The 20,918-nt window shown below is 47.3% G+C and overlaps 1 protein-coding gene across 5 annotated transcripts; it reads right to left on the minus strand.

Annotated features, from left to right (window-relative positions):
- Positions 1-1,423: 1,423 nt before the first annotated feature.
- On the minus strand, positions 1,424-19,599 carry LRP3 (LDL receptor related protein 3). 5 transcript variants are annotated; one of them, XM_028740372.2, is made up of 7 exons: positions 19,097-19,599; positions 13,528-13,575; positions 11,564-11,702; positions 8,648-8,856; positions 5,414-6,500; positions 4,314-4,446; positions 1,424-2,597 (listed from the first exon to the last, which is right to left on the minus strand). In XM_028740372.2, the coding sequence occupies exons 1-7, from the start codon at positions 19,188-19,190 to the stop codon at positions 1,779-1,781; spliced, it is 2,529 nt and encodes an 842-aa protein (XP_028596205.2). In that variant the 5' UTR covers positions 19,191-19,599; the 3' UTR covers positions 1,424-1,778. The 5 variants fall into 5 exon arrangements, with proteins under 5 accessions (XP_028596205.2, XP_028596206.2, XP_028596207.2 ...); XM_028740373.2 differs by lacking the exon at positions 19,097-19,599 and adding an exon at positions 18,858-18,957; XM_028740374.2 differs by lacking the exons at positions 13,528-13,575; positions 19,097-19,599 and adding an exon at positions 11,805-11,904.
- Positions 19,600-20,918: the final 1,319 nt, after the last annotated feature.

Raw genomic sequence — 20,918 nt, forward strand, 5'->3', positions numbered from 1 at the left:
CCCTTTGAAAACCATGGAAAATCTGCTTGCTCAGCAGTATAATTCTCAGGGAAGTATGTGAATTTAATAAATAGATAAATAAATAATAGTAATAATAAAGCAGGGATATGAACCCTGTGACCCTCCAGATGTTTGTTGATGGCCTCCAACTCCCTTCAGCCTCGGCCAGCATGCCCAGTGATGGGAAATGTATAACCCCTGAGGTCCACAGGCTACCCAGTTCTGGTAAAAAGCACCTCCCAATTCACAGTTCTATGCACTCAGCACTCTGCTCACATTGGAAACTCGGGATGGGGGTGGGTAAAAGGGGTTCACAAACCTACAATAAACAACAGCTCAACAAATACCCTTGTAAAACTGATCCAACTTAATTCAACATAAAACTCCTACTGAAGTCAGCCTTTGCTACAATCCCACTATAATCAAAACTTGGCTGCTTTGTTGTTACAGTGGCACAGCAACCGGAAAATGCAATTATTTTCTGTGAATGAAGGATACGGAACCTTTGGCTGCCACTGGCATTTCTCCATCGCTATGGGCACCGTGACGAAGAGAGCAAGCAAATGAGTGGATGTAGCTTTTTTGTTCTTGTTTCAAAAGGGGGTGGGGAGATACGAAAGGAAAGGAATGTGATGCTCCCTGCCTTTGGTTTCCTGTTAAACGATTTACCCCGGGGCTCTGTAAATATAGCTTTAATTTAGACAAATATTCTAAATCGCCAATAATTGGATCTCTCCAGTTGAGCGGTCCGTCATAATTACTTGTGCCTGGTGCCTTGCTTTGCCTGCTGGATGAATCCCCTCCAGCATATGAATGAGAAGCTATAAGCTGACTTTTATCTCGGAAAGCAGAGGGGAAAGCGCCTTTCACAAACAGAAGGAACAAGCGGATTTAGGGAAGCGTCAAATTGCAAAGGCAGATCTGCTGGGGTGGGTGTTGTGTGTTCACCCACCCACAGATCGAGGTCAGCTGGGGAAAACTGTAGCCAGGGGGGTCCCTATGGTAGGCAGATGCAGAGCCATGCATTTTCTTCTCCTTCTCACAGACACAGCGGCTTTCCAGAGTTACACCTGTGTGCCTGTGCAGAAACCCCCCTGGGTCAGTTTCTCCCTGGTAACCACACACAGATTGTGAAGCGAGGGCACCAGGGAGGCCTCCCAGCATATGTCATTATAAGCAGTGGAAGAAGCACAGCCGATACAGGCAGATGAATCGAGATTTAACAGTTCCTTTCTCTAACCTGCCGGCACAGAACTTTCCCCCACCTGCCTTTCCCGTACCAGGAACATATTGCACCTGCCAGGTGTTTTGTGCATCTGACGATGGCTACAAAACACTTATGCCACACACAGACACAGACACAGACACAGACACACACACACCCACACACACACACACACACACACACACACACACACAAATGGAGGTGCCAAAACTGACAACTGGTATATTTTAATGACTGTAGCCTGCTAGTCAGAAATCTGTATGCAGATACCAAAGGAGATGGCAAGACAGTCCAAACTGCAAGCCCTTTGGGAAGAATAACTGTGTCTTGTATGTATAACACGTTATACAAGTAAATGCTTTTTTTGTTTGTTTTGTTTTTAAAGAAGAAAAGTATGATCGTGTGAACACACTCTCATCAGCTGCTGATACCACATTTGTCCTACTGAACCTTGCTGGAGATGTGCTGCAACAGAAGTGGTGATGTGGGTGGCGGGTGGCGTGCGCCACAATTTAATGAATGGTGTCCCCTGAAAGAGCCCAGCAAAATCCAATTAGCAGACCAGTAAAGACTCGTCGTCGCTGGGGGTGATTTCTGAGAGAGGGGGAGGGGATTCGAGGATTGGCACTTCCATGGAATGGCAACAAGCTGGGCGAATGCCCAAAGGCTCTTCGCGATATGACTGGGGGCAACAACAGTGTCGGCCGTCCCCCTGAATAGGGACATTCACGGGGCTGTCAGAGTATATCGACTCCCACTTTTTGAAGGGGAGCCGGCATGGCTCTTCGCTCAGCAAATTATTCCTGCTGGAGCTTCTGCACTCGCCAACAGTCCTGCTAGACGCCGAACCCCCACCCTGGTGTGTTTCTGCCACCCTCTCCAACAAAGGGTCTCTGAACGTTTTCCCTGAATCAGCCTTGCTGGTCTGTCTGATCTCACCGCTGGGAGGGTCTTCAGTACCCGAAGGCTTGTCGTGTCCGTCCTCCGGCTCTGAGAGAGCTGCTGTGCAAATGTTTGACAGAACGTCTGAGGGGGGCGATTCTGCAGCTTCTGTCTCTGAAGGCAAATGGCTGTTCTCAGATTCCAGGAGTCCCCGGTTTGGGCTGCAGCTCCCCGTTTCAACATTAGTTCCCTCGGGAGAAGCTGGGGGGCTCTGGGGGGCCGCGCCATCTGTGCGATTGATGATTCCATCCCCTAGCACTGTCTGGGAAGTGTGGGTGGGGTTCAGCAGCGGGATCTGAGCTCTCACCCGCGGCCGGTGGAAGAATCTGTTCCACAACCTGCCCAAGCGCCGGCGGGATGAGCTCCTCCTGGACGAATGGCGACGCATCTGCCTCCTCATGGCCGTTCGGATGTTCTGCAGGACGGAGGCCTATGAAGACAAACAGAGTGGGTTCTTTTTTTGCCTTCCTAGCTTTCATTCAAAGATAATACACTAACATCCTGGCCAGTGTCAGAAGCCATCCTCAGAAAGGAAGCCAGAGGAACCTCTCAGCCCACGACACAGCAACCTCTCCCCAATCTCTTCTTTCCTCTTGAACCTCCTGACCTCACAAATGCAGGGGATTATCGGGATTATCCAGCACCAATGGTCACCTCTGTTTCAGCCTCCAGCAGTGCAAGAGGCTGATGCACGAAAAGCCCCCAAAAAGCCCAAACCAGAAACATAAAGAAGATCTCCCTGCTTGTGTAACTAAATACAGAGCTTCGGCCATAATAGGATCACGCTGTAGAGGCTGGATGCATTTGCCAGGGCCAGGGGAAACGCAAATACAAAACAAAATCCAATCACTGCCGGGGGGGGGGGGCAGGGAGGATTTGTGTATACAAGTATCCCCATGATTTTCTAAGTGAAAAGTGGTGAAAATATCATAGCAAAAAGTGAATTTATTTTCTCTTTCCTCACAAGGTTCTGGCAAACAAACACCAAATCTCTTTATTTTCAAAGCTCACCTTTGCCAAATCCATCTCACAAAGACAAACGCTTGGGTTTAGCAATACTACAGTACTTTAGGGTGGGGGTACCCGTGGCCCTGTTGAGTTCCAGCTCCCATCTGGGCCAGCATTCCCAATAGTCAGGGGTGGCAGGAGCTGCAGTCTCAACAACATCTGGAGGGCCACAGATGTTCCCCATCCCTGCAGTACTTTAATGCATTAAAACTGTATTGATGTGTAGTCAAACATTAAGGGCCAGGCTGCATGTTGCTTTAAAACACAGCACTTGACCTTGCACAGATCTTTTCCTCACTATAAACAGCAGCCACTGGGTATCTTATAAAGATCAGGCCTGTGAGATTGGGGGGGGGGGGGCAATCATTCCCTTCTCTCAATTAAAATATCTGTCTGCAAAATACAGAATTAGTTGGCTGGCTGATGCTGGAATATTGCCTGGGTGTGTTATTTTGTAATCATAATGTCAACAATTTATGCAAATAACCAACAGGCACCTCAATCATTCAGGTTCTCGGTGTTGTGATCAAGCTGCAGTCCTAATTGTGTTTTGATCGGACATGTCAGAGAAATGTCATCCAAAACAAAACATATGAAGAGCATTGAGAGGAACAGAACGAATCTCAATGCATTTAGACATGGGGGGGCGTGTCATATTCATCCCTACTTTTCATATAAAAATGTTTGCAAAACATAATACAGGGGAACCTCGGTTTTAAAACATAATCCATTCCAGAAGACTGTTTGACTTCCGAAACGTTTGAAAACCGAGGATCAATGGGCGGTCGGCAAAATCCATTGAAAAAATGGAAAAACACACAGTGGAAGCTGTTTGACTTCTGAGGCGTGTTCAAAAACGGAAGCAACTACTTCTGGGTTTTTGGCATTCAGGTTCCGAATTGTTCGGCTTACGAGATGCTCGAAATCCGAGGTTCTACTGTACTTCCCCTCAACAAATACAAAACTTTGTTCCTGTTGTGCGGAGCTCACTCTGAAGGAGTACCACAGAGCGCAGGAGAAATGCTTTCTGGCTCAGTCAAAAAGTAAATGCATTGTTAGTAAAAAGCAAGGCATTTTCAGATCCAGACTCTACTTGAGTTGCAATAATGGGTAGATGACTATAGACAGAGTCATTTACCTGTGATGCGTTGTAAACAGGGAAGTCTTCCACGGGTGGGATCAGGCCCTGTGCGATCAGTTGCCCATAGGAAGGGGGAGCTTCACGCCTCACAAACTCCGCCTCAAGACGGGTCATCTGGGTTTCAAATGCCCTGAAATTGGGGTGGGGAGGGAGGGAGAGAAGAGAAGAGAAAATCTGGCTGAATTAGAATAGACTAGGTAGGCATCTTTTCTGAGACTGTCATGGCCCAAAATAGAAGTGACAAAGGCTACCACCCACTCATGACTAAGGCTGCAACCGGAGGCTTTCTTGGCCTAAGGACATGCGGTACACTACCGCCATCAAACTGGAGCACCAACTGGGGCACCTGCGTGGCTCCAACCTAGCCACCATCCCTTCTTGCCCCCTCCAGATAAGCAGCATTAATGCCAATGCCAGGAGGATGGCTCCCCAATCCTGCACTGCCATACTGTCACTTTGACAGTATGAGACTTCTTGTGCTGTGCATGAAACATATCAGGGCTGGGATCCGAAGCAATGTTCCTGGGCATAATCAACAAGCTCAAGCACTCTCTCTCTCTGCCTCTTGGCTGGCTGGCTGGCTGCAGAGAAGACCTCCCACCTGGTTTGCAATGTCCAAACTTGGAAACTGTGGTTTCAGGATTCCCTGTGCCTCAAATCCAAAAGTCAGAGGGGCCTGTGGGTGCTTCCAATCTACCCCCAGGCATGAAAGAGGAATGGGGAGAGAGTTCAAGCTTCACCATGGCTCATTCCTGTACCAGGAAACCCTATTTTCCCATGAGGTCTGAAGAGGGGGAGGGACTGCCACTCAGCGGGGAAGCACAGGTACTGGAAGCAAAAGGCCTTAGGCTTAATTCATAGTACCTGCAAGCAGGGTGATGCAAGTCTCCTGTCTGAAACTCTGGGGAGCTGTTGCAGTTAATGTAAACAATAGTATTATGTTAGGGTCTTAACAGTCATACCACATGACCCCTTGTAAATTTACTTTCCAAGATTCAACTAGGTGTCTCTGTTATCCTGCCCAGAAAGGAAATGAAAAGCCCTCCTAACAAAATGGGTTGGGGGGGGGGGGAGAAAGCAAAGCTGATCTTTTTCACCTGTATTCCCTGGTCCTCAAGGAGTAGAGCTTGAAGGCGCAGCCCAAGGCGATCACCAGCAGCAGCCCGCAGACCAGGCTCCCGATGAGAGCGGCTGTGATGACCTTCCTGGGCACGATCACCAGGCAGTTGTGTTCATCGCTCCCATCCTGGCAATCCTCCTGCCCATCGCAGCGCCACGTCTCGAAGATGCACAGGTTGGTGCCGCAGTGGAAGTTGCCCGGCTGGCAGGTGAAGCAGTTCTTCTCGTCCGAGCCATCCGGGCAGTTCTTCTGGTTGTTGCAGCGGTCGAGCAGCGAGTAGCACAGCCCGCTGTTCCCCTCGCACGGGTACTCGTTCTTCTGGCAGGCCGGGCAGCTCTCCTCGTCCTTGCCGTTGGGGCAGTGCCACCAGCCGTCGCAGCGCTGCCTGTCGGTGTAGCACCCCTCGTCGTTGCCACACGGGTGCTCCCAAGGGAGGCAGTAGCCCTTCACCTGGTAGGTGGCGTTGAACCCGTGCCCGGTGCTCTTGGACCAGGCGTGGTACGATATGGTCAGCTGCCCCTTGGAGGACTCCAGGCTCACCGAGTGCCTGTTGTTGCGATAGGAAAGGGTCTGCATGAGCTTGTCGCCTCTCTCCTCCAGCCCATCGTACACCTTCACGTAGTCATTGTAGCCGAGCTGCAGGTCAAGCTGCAGGAGAACGTGGCGGTTGTCCTGCGTGTCCACATGCCACGTGCAGAGGAGGTCTGCCTGGCTGTGGTCCGAGCGGAAGAAGTCGGGAGAGGCGAAAGACCCGTAAAAGTTGCCCAGCCTTTTGCCGCATGAAAGGTCGGGGCAGTTCTCTTCGTCGGAACCATCGCTGCATTCTTTAACTGTATTGCATTTCAGCTCGTTCAACAAGCACTTGGTGGAATGGGCTACGCTGCACTGGAAGGTTCCCGAAGGGCAGATGCTGGACTGGGGCTCGGTTGGGGGAACAGTGCAATTTTTCTCGTCTGAGTTATCGCCGCACTCATCCATGGAATTGCATTTCCAAGTGCCGGGAATGCATTTGCCATTCAGACAGCGGAATTCATCAGACTGGCAATTAGCCTGGCCCATTTTCCCTGTGAAGTGAGAGACAAGCGTTAGGAAACTTCTCCGGGCACTTCTGGCTCCATGCTGTGCCTGAAACATGAATCCAGCATGGAGGACAATCAAGATTTGGAAGCAGCAGCTCTTGAGGACTCTGAAATATTATTATGCCAACACAAGTATAAAATTCTCTCTCGCCAAGGACGAACTTCCCCACCAGCTGCACACAATCTCTTCCCCACAACTCACCTGGGTTTTCAGTAGCTCCACTGCAATGGCATGACTTCAGAAGGAGGAGGTGCCCTTTCCAAAGGGATGGAAGGGGATTCCCTCCCCCTGCTTTTCCTCTCCATAGCAGCTTCATTGTCATGGAATGTCATCTGCCTGCCTGCCTGCCTGTGCACCTGCCTTTGGGTCTAAGTGTGTGGGTTTGTGCACATGTGCATGCACACACCTGAGACTGGCTGTCTGTTGGCCACCTTGGCCACACCTACCTCTATCCCGATTCTGAAAAAAGAACTAACCGCCACTAGCTGTGATTTCCACCATCATTTGGGGGGGGGGGGGAGCAGCTGTAGTATGGAGGGAAGATTACTTCTTACTGACCTTTCTGCCCCAACCAGAAAGCCCCCAAATACCTGGGATTGGGGTGTTGTGAAAAGTTTTCAAGTAGGCTCCCTGTCCCAGTTAAGGTTCAAAGACAAAAACCTGAGAGAACAGAAGACTGTAGGCAAACAAAAAGGGGTATCCTAGATGGGCAAAGCAGGTCTGGGAGAAGCTAAAGCTGTTTTACAAAGGCAAGAGGGGAGAGAGTGGAGGCCCTTTTTTCTTACAGGAGCAATGTGGAAGGAGGACAAATGACTCTCAAATTAGGGGAGCTAAAAAGAGCCGGGATTTGAAAGAAAAGATCTCAGATTTAAAGTGCCAGCAGTTCTAACTTCCCCTTGCAAAGGCAGAACTAGATCACACTCTCTCCTTTCTTCTCTCCAATAAAGAGTGTGTATGAAGGGGGGAAAGAGTCTCTTGCCAAAAGCATGGCTGTTTCTGTAAAGAGACTCAGAGAAGTGCTTCTGAGTGCTGTGCAATTAAGGCAAATGAGAATCCTTCTTACAACTACAGGCTCTGGCTCATTTGCCACAGGGTATCTGTAGAGGGAGAATTTCTGAGGCTTCAGCTGCTTTCAAGAGCTCCCTTCCAGCATACAAATGCTAGAAGCCCAGAGCGATTGCTCCTAGCACTGGAAATCACAAGAGCCTTGTTGCCACTTAGGACAAGTCCCCCACGGAATGCCAAGAGAACATATCACATCAGGGCTATTTTCAACAGGAGTGGCAGTTATGTGGAAGAGGGAGGAGGATTTGCAAAGCTTTTTTGGGTGGGGTGCCATGCGCAGTGTAATCTTATTTTCCCCTCTTTTTGCTGTTGCAGAAAAATGGCTGGTGCCCCCCTTGAGCCCTGCCCCTTTTGCTTCCTTGCCTGTACACACACTTTCCTTCCAGGTGGGGCTCTCCCTCCTGGTACTGGAGGCAGCTGGTTGAAAAGCACAGAGAGCGAAAAAACTTCAGGCAGGGGGAGGACTCAGCCTCTGCCACTCGCAAGACTCTGGTTCTTTAAAATCACACTTGTACCTAAAGGTGCAAGTCTGTCACCATTAGAAGCAGACTGGAGGTTGTTTTATTTATTTGATCCCTATTTTGTGGTGAAATCAAAGCAGCGTACAATGGAAATATAAACTCCCAAGAAAATCAAAAACGAAACAAAGAATAAAACAAACAGCAGTAAAGCTGCATCATGAAGCAGAATAATAAAAAACCACGTCAACAGGAGCATGTCACAGGCTCAGCTGGAAAATGCCAGCTGGAGTAAAACAATCTCAAGAGCCAGTGCAAAAGAAGGCACCCCTATTGGGCTTTGCCATCATTCAGGCACCACCACGGAAAAGGCCCTCCTCCTGCCTACATCCAGAGCCAGTGTGGTACAGCGGAAAGTGTGTGAAGACTTGGGATACAAAGACCTGGGTTCAAGTCCCGACTCAGCTATAAATTGGTGACATTTGGCCACACCTCAGTCTCAGCCTAATAGAGGATAAATAGTGATAAACCTCAGATAGAAATGTTGAAAATAAGATAAATGCAAAGCAATAATCAACATAGCCATTCAAACTAGAGAGAACTTTTACCTCGGATATACGAAAGGCGAAATCCCTGAGCCTGCCCTGAACTTGATGGATCAGAGTGGAAAAATATCCAGACGTGATCCCTGGCAGAGATGAAAGGAGGTGGGATGAAGGATCCACATGCTTTGTATTCTTCTCCCTTGGCAGGAGGACCGATCATCAGCCAGTCTGTTGAACACTTGGGAGAGTCCTCCAAATCAAAGTTCTTAAAACTGACAAGAGGAGGAAAACGGGAGAAGGGAGCACAGATGAAGGGAGACTGACTTATTTTTAGAGGAATGAAGGGAGACCACCATTTTAGAGGAATGCACTAAAGAAATGCAAGAGGGGAACATTAAAAAAAATACTGATTTCACTGAAACCTTCAATGCAGGTGTTACTTCAGAATGTCTTTGAAGGCAGGCTTTGAGATAGCATCTCATGAAAAGGAACAGTAAAAGTCAACGTGACACTTTGCTGAGGGGTCACCTCTGCCAGGTTGGAACACCAACTCTCCTCCTCCTAGTGGTGCAGCAATAAAACTGCTGGCACATTTACAAAAGTTGCCTTTAGGATGCAGGCCAGTCAATTAAAATGGCTCCCATCAATTAATCAACTAAAACTGTTCTTGATTAATCAGTCAATAACATCTTGATTAAAGCTTCCAGCGCTAAATCAAGCATTTGGAAATCAGCAAATGCTGGAAATCTAATTTGCCTCCCCTGCTAGCAAATACATTGGAAGTCCAGCGCAAATAATTATGGCTGCCAACAGCAAAGCAACCATAGCATCCAATTAAAACAAGAGAAGCCACGATTGTTTGTGACTTTCTCTAAATAAGGGCAGGCTGTGAACACAGCTGAAGCCTTAATTGGCTCATTAAAAACATTCTGCCCAACTCCTTAGAACAAGGAGGTGGGAAGTTAGAGAGCCTCGGTTGTATTTCCTCCTCAGTTGCTGGCATGATGTATTACCCAATGCCAGGCACAACGGAGCTGAATTGCTCTCCTGAAGGCCATAGGAACAGGTATCAAATGCAGGTCAGACAATGTCTTTGCCTGCTAAAGACGGGCTAGGGCACAATTCATCAGGAGGTTCTGTCTGAAGGCTCTGATGGAATGAATAAGTTGGGCACATGGCAAGATGCATTAGTATATAAAGCCCTCAACAATCTGGGGCCAGTTTACCTAAAATACCAACTTACCCCACATGCCCACTCAACCACTTTGATCAGCAGAATTCGCACTACTACAGTTGCCGCATAATACTAGTTCCACTTTTGTAAGGACTTGATTGTTTAGTGTGGCAGCACCCACACTCTGGAACTCCCTGCCTATTAATATCAAGCAGGAGCCTTCACTGGGCTTTTTGGTGTCTGCTAAAAACATCCCTGTTTAGGCAATCCTACCCAGATTTTTTAGAAAGTTGTGAATTTAAACCTGTCTTAGATTTTAACTTTTGGTAGTTTTAAACTATTCTCTGGAGCACAAGCCTAAGCAGTGTGTATGGAGGTCCTGGGCTGCCAAGATGACAATATACACCCCTCCCCACACTTTTCTCAGTTTTATTGTTTTATCTTTTTGTAAAGTGCTTTGAGGTGTGTTTTCTTTACAGTTAAGAAGTGCACAAATGTTGTGAAGTAAAGAATAAATAAATTTGAAATGAAATTGCAAAAGAAGTTTGCGGCAGGGAGGAAAACCCATAGCTCAAGGGAGGAGGACAATCTGTGCCTGCAGGCAGTCCCAGGTTCAATCCTGGCAACTCCAGCTAAGAGTCAGGTAGCAGGTGACATGGAAGAAGGCTGACAACTCTGGGAAGATGGGCATGAGCATCAGAAGAGCCCCGTAGCTGGATCAGGACACAGGACGCAGTCTAGCATCCTGTTCCCACAGTGGCCAGCCAGATGCCCCAATGGGAAGAAGCCCATAAGCCAGAACTGAGCACACGAACACTTCCTTCCTTATGTTCCCTAGCAATGGATATGCAAAGGCATTCCTGCTTCTGACCCTGGAGGTCTGAGGAGGTACTGGACAGTTTCCTGTATTATCTAAGATAACACCTGTCTTGCTTTTGTGATAATGTGTGTGTTTTTAAATTAAAAAAAACTGAGTGAAATTTCTACTATCTGCTGTCTGCTGAACCATTCTAAAATGATATCAAATATATAAATTAATATATTTCAAATAATGATTAATCACTTTAAACATTTAAGCGCTCAGTGGTAGCGCCCAAGACCAAGTGTCTTCAATTATTTGATTTGGATCATTCCCCGTCCCCCACCCCACTTTTAAAGTTGTAATAAGGAACTGCTAGTCTCGTTTGGAAGAAGCTTGTTCAAGAGGGCATTTGATCTCCCTCCAGTTTGATGTTGCGCTCTGAGGTGATGTGATGTTAAAGATTTAATGTGTGGAGTTAATTGCTGGTCTTTTTAGTTGATAAATTCAAAGCAAATTATACAATATATCTGAAGAGAAATGGCGCAAATAAGTTAATACGCTCTTTCCTTCAGGAAAAAAACAATGATTCTCCTTGTGTGCCACCTTCCTACCAAGAGGCAGCAAAATTAAGTGGAAGACGGGCAGGCAGCTCACTCCCCGCGACTCCCAAGTAGCACGTAGACTGGATAGGGGCCACAGCTCAGTGTTGGAGCACCACCTTGGCATGCAAAAAGTGCCAGATTCAATCCCTGGCAGCATCTTCAGGTAGGATCAGTTGCCTCCTGCCTGAAACCCTGGAGAGCCATTGGTGCCAGTCAGTGTTGGCAATACTCAGCCTAGCCTAGATCCCTGCCTATTGTGAGGCTAAAAACAGCTTTTTCACCACCACGGACAATGTGAAGAATAAAGTTCCTTCGGAACAAGCTTATGTTGGCTAACTGGTCTGGATCTGAGAATTTATTTCAGCAAAGGAAGACAATTAAAACATTTTCACTAGTAGTACCTAATAGTTATCACATCTCCTCGATCACCTTGAATGTACCAGCTGCAGTTGGTGGCCGGAGGATAGTGGAGTGGCCAGGAATGGCTGTAGATGACCCCACGCCGCTCAGTATGCTGTTCCAGTTTTCCACTGCAAGCAGCTGTCAAAAGCCACAACGAAATGTTAAATGTTAAACACATGTTTTTTGCCACAACAGCTTTCCCTGGTCTCTAAAAGTTATTGTCATAGATATTTCCATTACCCTTTCCTGCTCCTTCTGCTTTGTTAAACTATCTGGTCTTCTGGCTTAAATTCAGTTCAACGGGCATCTCCTGGGAGAACATCAATAGCCCTAAATGAGCCTGGCAAAAGGGATTTGATAAGGAATGCTGAACAGATCTGCCCAAAAGGAAAAAGGGAACAAACCAACCAGCAACCAAGGAAATCCATGCCCAAAGCCAAGTAAATAATACATCATTTTCAAGACCTATTGTCCTGAAAATGCTTGCTTTTCCTCCTCTCCCAAACAGGCACTTTCTTTTAAACTTCACAATTTCTATAAGTATGTTTGAAAAGTATTCTCATAGAAAGCAAGGCTTGTGGATTGTTGCTTTTGGGATTTCAAGTATCTTTATAAAGAGAGTACGCTAAGTGGGGTTTTTGCTTTGAGCACACAGCTGCCGTTGCATGTTCCCACGATAATGGGTCACAAGTTGCAGGAGCTGACAGGACCAAACGCAAATCCCTTGCTGTGTAGGGCAGAACCCCACCAGGAGCTCAACAAATCTCTAATTTTTGCTGCCTGCTTGGGGATGCAAAACTTCAAAGTGAAAAGGGGTTGTCAAACAGCAGTCACGCTCTGGCGCTTGGTTAGTGAGAACCAGCCTTCTTGCTGGGTGGATCGCAAGTTGTACTGAACTGTGCTATAGAATTTATAAAGTGAAGTTGTAGTCCATTCTTCAGATAAAACTTACTAGCATGCTTTACATACAGCACAAACCCATTCATCTCTACACAGAAGTAGGCCTCAATTAGTTAAATGGGTTTTACTGTCAGATAAGTTTGCAGAGCAGGAGTGAAGAAGAGGATCCATCCCATTTCAATAGATGGGCAGGGCCGTCCATGTGACAGCTACATCTTTACCTGTGTGGAGCAGCATGGGGGACAAATTAGGATCCATGCTGGTCCTGCTTAAGCCTATGGGCCTGAGATCATCCACCACTGGTATAAAGGACTGCAGCCACAACTACTGTTGCTGCTGCTGCTTTCAACACAACATAATCTCCAAGAAATAAAACAAGCCCTGCTGTACTAGAGAATTTGTCCATTCTGGAAGCTCATTTTTTATTGCACTTCGATCCGCCCTTTCTAATTGCAGCAAATACATCTCCCCCACCATCTTACCCTCATAATAAACCTGTTATGAAATACATGAGGCTGAGAAAGAATGAATGGCCCAAGGCAAGGGGAGATTTGAAGCTGGGACGGTCCTGGTCCAGTGCTGCCTAATCACTACACGTGTCTCTCCAATGCTGTCATATTTTTTTCCTACTCTCACATCCCCTCCTTCCTGCTCCCGCTAACACTCAAGCCAATAAATGCACAGTGTAAAGTGAGAGTGTTCATCTATCTACAATGAAAATAAGGTTTTGGGATAGTCTGGGCAACATTTACTGCATATAAATTGGCCCAGAATGACAGTAATTAATTTAGATGAATTTCTCTCCTTTACAGTGGCATAGAAACCAACATGATAAATGTGCCATTCACAATCTGGATTTGCTGCGTGAATTTTTTTGAGGATGATGTGGGAAGATCTGGACTAGACTTTCAGCCTAAAGTATCTCTAGTATCAGAGAGCATTTACATTGTTTTAAAATTATTCTTAAAAGACACCTTTTTCTCAAAATGATTCTTTACAGAAAGTGTTTTCTATCAGTAGGAAAATGAAGCTCAAATGCTAATAGAAAACAGAGGTATCTTACCTAATGAAGTGACAGCACTTTCAATTTTCCCAGACAAGAAGAGGTTGACTGTTTTCAAAACAGAAAAAAATATATATTTTTAATTTGTTACAGATTACAGTGGAGGTAATAAGTAATTCACAAAATTATAAATAGAAAAACACATTCAGAGAAGGTATGTTCTTCCAACAAGCACCAGGGTTAGCTTATAGCTCAGTCAGAGTCTTCATTTTCTTCACGATGCCTTGTGTGTATAATATTTAAGGTATGAGAGAACCTAATTGTTTTATTTTTCTTTTATAGAACAGGAAAAATTTCACAGAAGCTGCTGCTGCTGCTGTTGTTGTTATAAAATTAAATTTGTATACTGTCCTATACCCGCAGGTCTCAGGGCAGCTCACAAGATAAAATTGCAGTATAAAAGCACAAAATATATAATCAAAATCAAAACCAAAACCCCCGCCTCCAGCTGCAATCCTAATCACATATAGTAGGCAGCAATTGTTACTGGAGACACTCAGATTTTCTTCTGAGCAAAAATACCTAAGATCATGCTGTGGATGTTTATAATGTCTAGGGGATCAGCTGAACATGGGGAAAGTGTCACAGCTCTAGTGCTATGAGGTGTGGGCTGGGTCGTTTCTGCAGCAAACACACACACAAGTAAGTAGCCATTTGGGCCACTGTTCTCTCAGCTGAACCCTCCACCTGTAATAGTGAGATACTAGTACTGATCTACTTTATAGAGCTATTGGAAAGTTCACTGGTATCACGTATGTGGAGTGCTCTGAACACTGAAAAAGAAAGTGCCGCATAAATGCTGAGCGTTAGTAGAGAATATGAGCTGTATCCAATGCTGGCTGTATTCAGAGTATACCAACTGAAATGAACATAGGTCCATTAATATCAATGAGTCTACTTTCAGTAAAAATCATTCAGATACAACATCATCAATACATTCTTTCTAGTCTTGGACCGAAGCAGCTGAAGTTAGAGTGTTTTGTTCAACCTAAGAAAGACAACATCATCTGTGGTAGACAGCAGATCAGTATTACAGGAAGAGTTTGATGCTACTCATAGGCTATGCAGCTACTCTCTGCTCTTGCGCCTCCATCTAAAAGTTTCACATTTTGCAGGAACAGCCACAATTTATATCCACAACAGACTGACTGTAGACATCACATTGATGCAAATAACTGGGCTGTGGATTATCACTGAGGTATCTTTTTTTCCTTCTTGTTACAAAATGTTCTGCTATCCCGGCCGCTGACCACTAGGCAATGCAAGGACAGTAAATGTGGTTGGTGCTTTTTAAAATGATTGCTCTGTAGTATCAACAGTTGGGTTTTACAAGGGGGGGGGGGGTGGAGAGACAAGAAGGGAACCTGACAAATATCCTGTCCCATCTAACAAAAGAAATGGAGGCAGGGAGGGACTGAAGTTGTAGAGTTGCCTGGAGACCAGGTAGAAAAGCAGATGAAGATGAAGGCAGCTTCACTTTACTGCTCCCTGCATCTTTATGAACAACCACCAGAATATTATTTTACTACACATTTAATGCACGGGCTGAGCCTGAATAATTATTCCACTAGTTTCACAGCTTATGCTGATTTCTGGGGTCAATAAACCTCCGGGCCAGGAGGCCACTCCATGTGAGAGACCCGCCTTGTTCTTAGATACTGCTGTCTAATTAGATCTGCCATTCTTGCTCGGGCCTTCTCTTCTCCTGACACCTGGTTCATGGTGATTGATCATGGTTTGAAAGCAAGTCTTGCTTAGAGTGAACAAACTATGATTAGAACGAACCAGGAAAGAGAAACTACACATGAGAGGAGGAGGAAGAATGGAGACTTTGCTGCCTGAACTGAGCAGGCTGACTTAATTTCAAATTTCCAATGGGAGGGAGGACGGGTGGGGGGGAGGATGACAGAAGTAGAACAGCACTCTGTGTTTCATGTAATAAAAATAAATCACAACTAAAGCTCTAGGCAGAGCCCTTTTCAAAGGTGAGGTACGGAAGAATAAAGACTAATTGCTAGAAGGAGGGAGTTCCATGACTGTGGAGCCTGCCACAGCAATGACTCTATCGCCCGTCAACTTAAAAACATGTTAGTGGGATTCCCAGCTTGTGGGTGGACAGCCACCTGAACAGTCTTAAGCAGAAGGCATCCCCCACTTCAAGATAGTTATGCCTATGTTGTTGGTTTTTGGTTAGCAGACAGATGTCTCAGAAATCTCAATTTCTACTTTGAATAAAGGAAGTCAGCTTGCCAAGGACAGCAGTTATGAAGAAATATACAGAGGGGCCTCTTCCGTTTACGAAAACAGCTGTAATAGTGGAAATTCTTGATCTAATACCATGGAACAGGCTGGGTGTTTCACATCCTTTATTCCAAGGACTGACAGACCAGAGAATACTGTACATGCCCTTCATTTTCAAAAAAGCAAATCCACATTACGGAACTCCACACACTAGTTAGTTCTGCCTTACACTTCTAAAGCTGTGAGCTGCCTTATTCAAGGCAGCTTACAGCAATCAAACATCACAACACCAAAATAGAACAATCTTAGACAAAACGTAACAGAGGATGGCATAGCAAGCAAAACAGTGTCTTCAGGAAAAAACCCAAACAAAACATGATTTGCCTGGCAAGGCAAAAAGCTTGCCAGAATTTTTTATTTTTTTTTAAGTATTTACCAGCTGGCAGAAGACAATCGGGGGGGGGGGGGTCAAGCACCTGAGTTCCATGGGGCAAGATGCTCCATATTATTGGTGCAGCCCCCAAGAAGGCCCCATCTGTTGTCTCAACAAACTACACTTTCATCATAGGTGAGACACAAAGAAAGACCTCTCTCCTCTTGATCATAATGAATGGGCAGGCTGGCACAGGAGGTAGTGGTCCCTCAGGTACCCTGGGTCCAAGCCATTTAGGTCTTCACCTTCAAGTGTCATCACCAAGATGCTGAATTCTGCCTGGAAACAAACTGAAGACTGAAACACGACTGGTGTAATATGGCCCCACTGACTGACCCCTTTGGGGAGCATTCTGGACAAAGTGATGTTTCCAAATACACTTCAAAGGTTGCTCTATGTAGAACACAAATAATCCAATCTAGATATGACTAAGGTGTGTGCTACTCTGACCAGGTCTCACATTGCAGTAGAGTCAGGATTTTCAAACTTCTGCTTATGCTAGAGCTTCCCTCTTGCAAACCATGTCTGTCAGCAGGCAGTCTGCATATCCCAGGCATCAGACTCCTTTCAAATGGCTTTTTAAATTCAGCCCATCTTCTTTCAGGTATCAGCTCTTTGTTAACTTTTCTAGCTCTTCTACCCCACCCCAAATATCAGCACTGCTCTTGGGGGGGGGGGTTAGTCCTCCTTTACCAACAGAAAAGCAGGAGGCATAAAATGATTAGGTGACTCTAATTTCCCAGGAGTAAGATTTATCAATTTATTTCATCCTATTGCATCTTTATCTTGGAGGAATAAGAGGATGAAATAAGAGTTGGGAACTTGCTACTTGAATGCCTTTGCTTAAAGACAAGGGGGTCGAGCAAAATTGGTATCAGAGGCTGCTCATACACTCTATCTGCATTTAGCGAGTTAAAACCTGCTGCAAAAGTGAAAAGAGAAAGATTGCCGTAGACAGGAAGGAAAGCGAGAGGCTGAACACAGGGAAAGCAGGAACAAATCAAATTTTTCATCCTGACAATACTGAACAACTATGATCTAGATGAGAATGCTCACTGGCTAAATGCCACCTATTCCATCTTGCATGGATGAGGAGCTCCTTGCCAAATGCAGGGACCAGCATAAGGATGCATCCATACCAAATCTGGTCAAATGTTCAGAGCCGTGTCGAAGCAATAATATCTGTCAACACAGTGGCTTCTTGTAAAGAACAGCAGAGAAAATATACTCTGTACAGAAACTCTGCATGTGGCAAGCTGTGCCCATTAAGAGTCACAGTTCAAATGTACAGCATTGCAGAGTTCAGACACATTCAAGAGCCCAGGGGCACAAGAAGAGCAGGGTTTGTACAGTTTCTCATAAGCATGGGAGCCAGAAACCTTATTTTTAGGTTCTTGCATCTACCACCAAATTTTGTTTGTGAAAAACGGCATGACTTTCTGTCAAGCAGATTGTTCAATTCCCTCCCCCCCCCCGTGAAAAAAATATCACATTCTAAACCACAGCTGATGTGTCTAATCAAAAGTAAGTCTCACTGGGTTCAATGGGGCTCACTCCCAGTAACCCGGCATAAGACTGCAGCTACATTATAGTTGCATTATGCCTTCTGATGCCTTTATAAAGAACTCCCTCCTGTAAACTAGTAAACCATTTCTATCCTGAAATCATTTCCCATACATATGAAAAACAAGTATTGCTCCTATGTGTCATTAGTCTGTGCAAATGATCTTGGTGTTTATGCAAAAAAACGTTTGCAACCCTAGCAGGAATCTTCCTCTCCTCTCCTCCCACCCTCTCAACACAGGGGTGGAATCCATTAACATGTTAACAGCAACAAATCAAAGAAGGCTGTCAGAACAAACTGCACTAACTTGTTTGTAAAATGGAAGTGAGCCACCAACACCACTCCGGGCTTGCCTTTCTGACTACTGTACAGGCTAGCAACTTTGCAAAAAAAAAAAACCCGAAAAGAAAACCTTGCTGCCTCTAGCTACAGCGACAGAGACAGGAAAAATGATCCTCAAGAACCACCGGGTCCAAACAACTTATGTCCTTAATGCAACCACAGGCCACGGTTTTACCGAGCATTTCCATGCAGAGCATAACCTGAGTGCAGGGAGAGAAAAAGTGCACTCCCATGAGCAAAGAGAGCTGATGTCACTTCATTCTGCAGTGCCCTCGCATGAAGGAAAACTCCCAGGTCGGGGCTGGGGCCCTACATGCCAGTATGTGTGTGTCCCGGCTGGGCATACAGTATATACTTTCGAGCAAGTTGGATCAAACGGCCTGCACCCCAACACATGTGCTGCCAGGTGTGTAAGAGAGCAGCCTCGCGGTCAGTTCTAGCCTGCGGATCGCCCTCTCTTACAGAGCCTCTCCCGCTGCCACCAGCGGGCATCCTTGTGGGGAGGGGGGGGGATGCACCGGGCATCGGATGCACAGGCCACAACACGGCACCTGGCTTTGCCTGCAGAAGGCCCCCCGGTTCAGTCCCCGCCGGCAGCACCTCCAGGGACAGGGGGCTGGTAGGAATGGCCCTTTGCTGCTGCTGCTGCCCGTTGGTGCAGGAGACAGGGAGCTGGATGGGTGAGGGAAATTTGCCAGAGGTAGGGTGGGCTGGGGTCTCCCACCGGGCCCCCCCGGAGCAGCTGCCCACCTGCTTGCTCCAGGTGGCGGCGGGCCAGGAGGATGCTCCGCTCTCTCCCGCCACACCAGCGGAGGAGCATCTCCGCCGGGCCTCTGGCGCCCTGGTCCCTCACCTGGCCGCCCCTCGGCAGAAACAGAGCCAACGGCACCTTCTCCCGCATCCCGCCTGGAGCCACAATAACAGCAGCAGCGGCGGCGCTTCCTTTCCTCCCCGCCGTAACGGCTCCGTCCCGCCCGGCCCGGACTCACCCAGGCAGAGGGCAGCCAGCGGCCCCAGCGCGCCGGGCGCCCGGGGCTCCACGGACGACGAGGAGGAGGCGGAGGAGGAGGGCGCCGCGTCCATGGCGGCGGGTCTCTTCGCCCGGGGAGGTGCGCAGAGCCTCCGGCCGCCGCCGCCGCTTCGCCCCCTCACAGCGCCGTCGCCGCCGCCGAGCTCGGGGAGGAGGATGAGGCGGCGTTTGCCCCGAGCGACGGCGGCGGCGGTGGCTGCGAGGGAGCATCCCGCCGTCGCCTCTCCATGGCCTCCTCGCTTGGGCAGCTCGTCCCGCAGCGGCTGCGAGGAAGCGGGCAGGAGGAGGAGGAGAGGACGCCGCCGTTTCCGAGGCCCAGCCCCGCGTGACGCGCCGGCTCTGAGGGGCAGGCGGAGGGCAGGGCCGCCCTGGGCGGGAAGGAAGGGGGAGCGCAGCGGAGCGCCAGGCCTGGCAGAGCCGCCTCCTCCTCCGCCCCGCTCCGCCACAAGGGGCTCAGCCGCAGCCGCCGTCTGCTTCCCCCAGCAACCGCCGCCTGTGAGGGGAAGGGCCGGGAGGGATGAAGACCCCCAGCGCTTGCTCTTGTTTTAAAGCCGGGGCTCACTCGAGGGCTTGCGGGGTCATGTTTTTAGTATTAAAAGAAGAGAGAGAGAAGTTGCCTCTGAGCGTGGACAAAGTTGCCCTCCTGGCTCGCTTCGTGAGGGTCACAGCCAGTCCCCCTCGTTGCATCGCTTTGGGAAAGGGGCTCCCTGGCTGACCCACATGTGGCAAGAAAAGTGAATTCTTTGGGCTCCTCGCATCCCAAAAATAACTTGGCTTCGTTTTTAATGCTGTGACGTCATTACTTCAATGTACGGGTTGTGGTGCGTTTCTCTTTTTTTTTAATAGCTCAATAAATCACTCCACTGAAATCTACCCATTTCCTACTCTAACCAGCCAAATCTCTATAAAGATTTTATAGCCCCATGATGGTAAACATGTAGCTGATTGGGTTTTTGAACAGTCGTTTTAAATTATGATCCATAGCAGCGGGGAAAGCTACAAATTCGCAGTAAAAGATAGGTTATTTAGCTTTATTTTCCCCTTTCTGTTTTCAAAAACAATCTTTTCTTTAAGAGAAATTGTTCACCGTGCACTGAAGCTCATTTAAAAACACTACTGAAGTATTGTGATCGTTCATATATTGATTTTAGCCGGATCAATTCATGCTGCTGAATTATGTATGAGGCAAAAACATTTATGACCTGATAATTTCTCACACTGTCGTCTGCTGTGGTTCACATGAGGTCGGCTGCCAAGAACGTAAGAACATTAAGGTTGCCTGGCTGGAACAAACCAAGATCTGTCTGATCCAGCATCCCATTTCTAAATAACCAGACAGGTACCTCTGGAGATGAAGATGATGTCCTTCGCCTGGCTCTTTGCCATGGCTTGTGGCGCTGCTAAGACTTGGGACTTAAGATGGTGGAGAGAGCATAAAATAACGCACGAGCCCTGTTGGATCAGGCCAAAGGGGGCACATCAAGTCCAGCATCCTGTTCTCACAGTAATGGTCCAGATACCCCAAAGGGGAGCCCGCAAGCAGGACTTGAGTTCAATAGCAGCAACTCTCCTGTGATTCCCAGCAACTGTCATTCAGAAGCATTTACTGCCTCCACAGTGGAGGCAGAATGCAGCCAGTGTGGCTAGTAGCCATTGATAGCCTTAACCTCCATGACTTTGGTGACCATCACTGTATCTTGTGGGAAAGAACTCCACAATTTAGCTATGTGCTGTCCTGAAACTTCCAACATTCACTGTCTGGCCCTCAGTTCCTATATTAT

This window comes from Podarcis muralis, chromosome 7 (assembly GCF_964188315.1).
Source record: "Podarcis muralis chromosome 7, rPodMur119.hap1.1, whole genome shotgun sequence".
NCBI lineage: Eukaryota > Metazoa > Chordata > Lepidosauria > Squamata > Lacertidae > Podarcis > Podarcis muralis.